Here is a 7,280-nt window from a genome sequence, read left to right as displayed (position 1 = left end):
AGCCTTCCTCAGAAGATCATAAGTTTTATCAGGAAAACCACCACCAACCGAAACCTTACAGGATACGCAGCTGGTATCCCTCTTCAGACTAGAAGTACCGACCGAGGATTGCCACAGGGTTCCATTCTCAGTCCTACTCTGTTCAATATATACGTAGCATTGGCTCATTCTTGCCTTCCAGAGCATTTAAAAATACTAATGTACGCGGATGATATTGCCATATATTACATGGATGACAACCTGGATTCAATAAAGGGTCAACTTGGCGTTGCCGTGGAAAGTCTGAAGGTGTTTTTCGGACGTCTTGGTCTAAAGATCGCCCCTGAGAAATCAGCATATACCATTTTCTCCTCTATGAAACCGAGGAATCTACGTATATTACTAAGGAATAACAATTTTTTCCTTAGACAAGACAACACTAACATTCCAATTTCCTGGTCGCCTCGTTTTCTGGGGATTTACCTGGACTCGGAATTAAAATGGAGAGCTCAACAACCTTAACTTAAGAACAGGACTATACTCTACGTATATTACTAAGGAATAACAATTTTTTCCTTAATTTAGACAACACTAACATTCCAATTTCCTGGTCGCCTCGTTTTCTGGGGATTTACCTGGATTCGGAATTAAAATGGAGAGCTCATATCAACAAACTTAAGAACAGGACCATACCCAGGATTAACATTCTTAAAGCTATCTCAGGCATCAAATGGGAAGCCCATCCAACTTACCATATTACCATATATAAAGGTTTCATCAGACCCCTGCTTGATTGGGACTGCCAAGTGTTTCACCCTCTAGATGAAGCACTTTACTTCTAGACTGGCTCGGACTACTCATCCATTGCATTGCACCTTAGAGCAAATCGCTCAAGATCCAGCTAATGATCAATACTACAATCTTGAGTCGTTAACCAATACATTCAAGACACATCAACACCTTTTCAATCAGATCGAAGCATTTAATCTTCCTGGATACTTGGAATTTAAATACCATAGCCACCAGTTCAATCCTCCAGTCGATGTGGATATGGGTTACGGATTGAATAGCTGTCCGAACATTCAAGAGAAGTTTATGCAGTTCATAAACTCAGACATTCCCTCTTCTACTAAATTCTATACGGATGGGTCTAGGCTGGATACGGACAACAAAGTTGGATACGGTATTTATTCCCCGGACTTAAATTTAAAAATTAAGCGCAGGATTAATGACAACTGCTCAATCTTTGAAGCGGAGACGCTCGCTATTTCTCATACCCTCGATATAATTATGGAAAGGAAAATCAACAATTCAGCTATATTCACGGACTCACTCTGGTTTAAATAATTCTGCATGGTCAGGAAAAACCCACCATTGGATACTTAAAATCAGACACTCTTTGTATAATTGCCAAACTAGTAATATCTTGGTCAAACTTTTTTGGATACCTAGCCATAGGAGTATATATGGCAATGAACAGGCTGATCTTCTGGCTAAGGACCCTGCCGAAAATGATCGATTTGGAAATTGTAACCCTAAGGGGAATCAATAAATATTACATACATATTCTAAATTCAAAAAAATTGCAAAAGACAAAGCTACGCAAACTCTCAGGCGACAGAGCCAATATAAAGGTTCCAGATACTTTAATCTCAAACTTGAATACGGGGACTCTATCCTTTCCACACCCTGGTATAAAAATTTCAAAGATTCACTTCCTAGATCGGTTATTACTCTCATCTCCAGAATCAGATCACATCACACTGCCACCGGCAAACATCTACTGAACAAAAACATTCTAACATCGTCAGAATGTTCCTGTGGTCATGCTTGCCAAAACCTCAATCACATCTTCTTTCAATGCCCCTCCCTTGCCGACGAATCATCTGCACTCATTTCATCTATCAAAAGAACAGACCCTCTTATTTCAATCGACATACCTAGTATTGCCTTTTCCAACAATCCCAAGTTATATAAATTGCTTCACTCATTTGTTAAGGGTCACAACCTAAACATATAATCTTTGAAAATTCATAAGAAATAATGTAGAAAAGGACATACTCTGTTTCGTGCCCCTTGCGTTCTCTTTCGCTTGCACGTAGCATAGCGTACTTTTTCGCTCCCTGCGGAAAATGGTCGATTAAAACCGATTAAAACATAATCCGTTTTAATCGGTTTTAATCGGTTCAATCCGCGCCCGGATTAAAAAGTAATCGATTTTAATTCCGAACGAACTATAATCGGTTTTAATATCGCTTTCGCGGATTATTTCCAATCTAAAATCATTACATTCTAATCCATATTGTTCAATAGCATAGCGTACTCTTTCGCTATGCTACATGCGAGTAAGAGAGAACGCAAGGGACACGAAACATAGTATGTCCTTTTCTACGTGCACCTCGGCTCCCACTCCTCAACACTCGGTCTAGATATACTATGTCTATGGGCATTCCCCTTCCATTTATATATGTTCTAAGGTTCCGTTTCACGCATTGAGCGCATAGATCGCCTGGAAATCTATAGTTCACGTAACATATATTATAGATTTCCAGGCGATCTATATGCTCAATGCGTGAAACGGAACGCACCCATAAAGCCTATAGCCTATCACACACAAATTGGCATAGCTGCATATGCATAGCATAAGACTATCTGGACCAATGAGCATGCTATGTAAATCAATATGGCGATTTTATTTCGATGCTCATTGGTCCAGACGGTCTTATGCTATGCATATGCAGCTATGTCAATTTGTGTGTGATAGGCTATAGGCTTAAGTCCGTGGAATATGCAGTGTGTTGTGTATATATTTTGTAATATTTTAAATCAAAGCTGAACTGTTTTATTTATTGAAAGTCAGAAAAATTACATTACAAATTTCTTTATGAAATACAATTTTCAAATATAACCAAATTTTCAATTACGAATCAATTTCTGTCAAACTTTTGTCTGAAATCTTAAACTTACATTTCGATTTTTGTCCTAATATATACTTATTAGATATGTGTGATCTATTCATTTCAAAATCATAAATCCAAAGTTATGTAAATGTAATTAAAAACTAGCCGCTTGTCATAGACATGTATGGGACGTCAACGAAGATCCATCATATGAACAATGAGATAGTTGACAATTAAATATGGATTTCGCCGGTTGCGTTTTAGGGTTTTTACTTTCCCTCACGATCGTTATATCCGCACGAAGCGAACTCATTACATTTGGTGTAATAGGCTCGATCGGTTCATTATTAGGCGGTGCAGGTTATTATGGTTACGAATGGTACAAATGCAAGTACGTGGAATGCTGTACAGATGAATACGTCCTTTCTGATTTAGACAGTAAGTACGAACTATGTAAGCGCCGAGAAAATTTTTTATTGCTTTTTATTTATAGATATTAATATTTTAATTTATATATATTAAAAATCAGAGAGAATCTCCTTTGTTTTTATTATCTTTCTGATTTTTTCTTTTCATTTGATCAATATAGTGGTACAGTAGCGTGATGTTTTTTTCTTTTTGATGGAAGAATAAATTTTATAATTTGTGCAGAGAGATTAATCTTTCGTCTGCACACGGGGTATATTCTACCCCAGACTTTTTCTAACGCAAATTTTTGAATAAATATAAATAAATATCCTAAATATTTAAAATTGCAAATTTTACGGAATTTTTTGTAAAAGTGTGCATTTTGGCACACATCGTTCCCTTCAGACCCGCTTTTCTAGTTCAAAATATTATTTTTTTGCAAATTTGATTATTGGACCTTAAAGTTCGATAGTTGTACTAAAAAAAATGTCTAAACTTTTTTTGAAATAACTGATAGTTTAAAAACTATGACGAGTCAAAGATAGCTGGGGTAGATTCTACCCCATATGCAGTTATTGATTCGGTACGGAGGTGTGCAGACAAAGGGTTAAAGCACTCCTTTTCATATTTTTCGAGCAGAAATATCTTCTGTATTGTGTTTATAAAATCTAGCATTTTTTAAAATTACTTGTAATTACAGCTCTATCCTATCTCTATTCTATTTCTTTTCTATGGATACAGACAAGAAACTTGAAACAAGAAGTTATTATTAATAATTTAATTATTTAAATTATTAGGACTGGAATATATGTTAACTGCTAAGTTATACGGGCAACAAATTGCTCAAGATACAATCATAAATGCACTGCGGGGACATTTGGCAAATAAAAATTCACCCAAAGCACTGGTTATGAGTTTCCATGGCACGCCAGGAACTGGCAAAAACTATGTAGCTCAAATGATTGCCATGGCGTTTTATAAAACGGGCATCGAGAGCCAATATTATCATTTTTTTAATGGCCGCAACGATTTTCCTTTGCAACAAAAAGTAGACGAATACAAGGTATACTCAAATATAAAATTCATTATAATGCAATGATAACAATAATATAATATTAAAAATAAGAGCTAACAAAACAAACTTTTTTCTATAGGAAGATCTGTACAAAATTGTTTCTAATGGTCTAAAACAATGTGAGAGATCGTTATTTGTGTTCGACGAAGTGGACAAAATGCCGGAAGGCTTATTGAACATACTGGTTCCCTTTCTCGACTATAACGTGTATCACAAATCCTCCAAGCATAGTGAGTCCGTGTATCAGAACAAGGCTATTTTCATATTTCTCTCGAATACTGGCAGTGCTAATATAGTGCAGCATCTCACGGGTTTGTGGGAGAAGGGCAGGAAACGGGACGATACTCGGTTGCAGGACTTTGAGAAGTTGATAGCTGATGGCGCGTTCAGTGAAAAAGGCGGTTTTCATCGTAGTGACACTATACAGACCAGCGTGATAGATCACTATGTGCCTTTCCTGCCTCTAGAAGAGATACACGTTAAAAAGTGTCTGGCGAGGGCTTTTTCCGAGCGAGGCGTCACTCCAAAAGAGGACATGATAGAGGAGGCATTGTCATACTTGACTTTCGGTCCCGAACCGTATAAACTATATTCAATGGCCGGCTGTAAGAGAATAGAGCAAAAAGTTGCTTCTATTGTTTATCGTAAACAATCAGAATCCAAAATTGATAATTAAGATAATATGAAATACTCAAGATATTGGTAATAAAAATAATAAAACAGATGAAAAACTGTTGTAATGTAAGCATTTGTGTAACATCTCGATAAGATCCTTTATTGATAGAATTTCTTATTGGCACACTCAGAAAAATATGTCTAACAATTGAAAAAATAGTAAAATTAATTTCTCGTACTTGGAATTTATAGGTATATATATATATATATATATGTGTGTGTGTGTGTTGTGTGTGTGTGTCGAGAAATGAATATATATTTTTATATATATATATATATATATATATATATATATATATATATATATATATATATATATATATATATATATATATATATATATATATATATATATATATATATATATATATATATATATATATATATATATATATATATATATATATATATATATATATATATATATATATATATATATATATATATATATATATTTGTATATGTATCTATATAGAAGTTGTTCGACAACCAGCAATATAACTATGCGGAAGGAGAGAATAATTTCTCAATTTTATCAAATTAAATTTTCATAATTTAATTACTTGGAGCAACAAATGTTTTGACGAGCAAATTGTAAGTTATTAAATAAGATTTGGTGTATACTTTTCCGCAGCTTCAAATCTAAATATTACTATTTTTTGTGGACAGAGTTTTGATTGGCACCATAATTGAGCTTGCAATAAGTTGAGATATAAGATCTTTAGGCAGCTTTCTTACCATGAGCTTGCAGCTAAACATGACTCCAAGTAACAATATGAACAATTTTATCAATATTATTATATTACGCGCGCGCGTGCTATTGTTAAATAATATAAAATATGCTCTCTTTAGTATTTCTCTTTTCAAACATATAAAATTATGGAAGTTAACAAATAGTGGAAACTTGTCAAGAATTATAAAATTATACGCTCGCAAAACAAATGGTAGCTATAATTAATACATTATATACAGGGTGTTCCAAAGCACCCTTGACAACGCTCGTGAGCAGGTAGAGCACAGTAAACTCAACAGAAAAATCCTATAACATTTTTTCATATGATGCTTAATAAAAGAGTTACTATTGAGTAAAGTCTGGCCAATCAGCGCCGACCTTTAGCCGCGCGCCTGGTAGTGTCATAGACTTATAGAAATAGATTACGCGCTCTTACGGTTTGGCGATCTTAACATTGAAGGACAGAGATATTCTGGTCGGATCTGTTTCTCTCTCGCACAGTTGAAGGAGAGGGGATATCGCGGCTGGCGGAGAATGAACGGAGAGACGAGGAAATGCGTATATACTCGCAGTCTCGCTCTCCTACAATTCTCCTCCACCACATAGCCGATTAGAAAGAGAAAGAGATCCGACTGCTATCGCTCTCTTTCTAATGTTTAAGACAGTCTTTTGCAGGGATGCGCAATCTATTTCTATAAGTCTATGGGTAGGTAGTGTGCGTGAGCGCTCCGTCGCTACGGCGGCGCACACTACCAGGCGGGCAACTCACCGACGTGCGTCCGGCTAAAAGTCGGCGCTGATTGGCCAGACTTTACTCAATAATTACTCCTTTATTAATAAGCGTTATAGAAAAAAATGGTAAAGGACTTTTCTATTCAGTTTACTGTGCTCTATCTGCTCACGAGCGTTGTCAAGAGTGCTTTGGGACACCCTGTATATGAAACAAATTAAATTATAAAAAAATTACTCATATATATATAATCATATAATGAGCCGATTTCATAATGAGAAATTGCTCTTTCTGCTCTCCAATTACCGAACATCCTGTATACAGGGTGTTCCCGGGTTAAATGGCCAAACTTGAAATATGAATTTAGGATCTTAAAACGAGAAAAAATTTTCCTCTGGAAGTATGCTCGCAAACGCTTCGTTCAAGAGATATTGACTTCTGAAGTTATGAACTATAGGAACGAATAATTTCGAAATGTTTCTTTTTATTTTTGTTTTGAAGATCGAAGGTCATTGACAAGTTTATGAAGTGCCTATTAATGACCTTCAATTACTAAAACGGAGAATAGTGCAACCGTGCGAAGAAATGACAGATGTACAATGTCAATCAGCCACTCATTCTGTCATTGATAGGTGCAATGCTTGTCTCCAAGCTGGAGGCTATCATTTTGAACAAAAATTTAATTATTAAATTTTGATTATTGTACAGCAATAAATAGAATAAACCTAGATTATTTCGAAATTATTCGTTCCTATAGTTCATAACTTCAGAAGTCAATAT

The 7,280-nt window shown here is 35.3% G+C and overlaps 1 protein-coding gene across 2 annotated transcripts; it reads left to right on the top strand.

The window, feature by feature from the left end:
* Positions 1-2,763: 2,763 nt before the first annotated feature.
* On the top strand, positions 2,764-5,107 carry LOC115235253 (torsin-like protein). 2 transcript variants are annotated; one of them, XM_029806914.1, is made up of 4 exons: positions 2,764-2,781; positions 3,058-3,317; positions 4,085-4,350; positions 4,442-5,107. In XM_029806914.1, exons 2-4 carry the CDS (start codon positions 3,119-3,121, stop codon positions 5,036-5,038), a joined length of 1,062 nt encoding a protein of 353 aa, XP_029662774.1. In that variant the 5' UTR covers positions 2,764-2,781; positions 3,058-3,118; the 3' UTR covers positions 5,039-5,107. The 2 variants fall into 2 exon arrangements, with proteins under 2 accessions (XP_029662774.1, XP_029662773.1); XM_029806913.1 differs by lacking the exon at positions 2,764-2,781 and having other exon boundaries at positions 2,841-3,317.
* Positions 5,108-7,280: the final 2,173 nt, after the last annotated feature.

This window comes from Formica exsecta, unplaced genomic scaffold (assembly GCF_003651465.1).
Source record: "Formica exsecta isolate Colony F162 unplaced genomic scaffold, ASM365146v1 scaffold214, whole genome shotgun sequence".
In the NCBI taxonomy this organism is placed as follows: domain Eukaryota; kingdom Metazoa; phylum Arthropoda; class Insecta; order Hymenoptera; family Formicidae; genus Formica; species Formica exsecta.
The sequence above is the reverse complement of the archived record's forward strand: the minus strand, read 5'-3'. Positions and strand labels throughout refer to the sequence as shown.

Excerpts from the sequence above, each read along its gene's own strand:
- LOC115235253 (XM_029806914.1), top strand. The coding sequence starts at position 3,119 with ATGGATTTCGCCGGTTGCGTTTTAGGGTTTTTACTTTCCCTCACGATC. Across the intron at positions 3,318-4,084 it reads CGTCCTTTCTGATTTAGACA|GACTGGAATATATGTTAACT; the intron begins GTAAGTACGAAC and ends TTAAATTATTAG. Across the intron at positions 4,351-4,441 it reads AAAAAGTAGACGAATACAAG|GAAGATCTGTACAAAATTGT; the intron begins GTATACTCAAAT and ends TTTTTTCTATAG.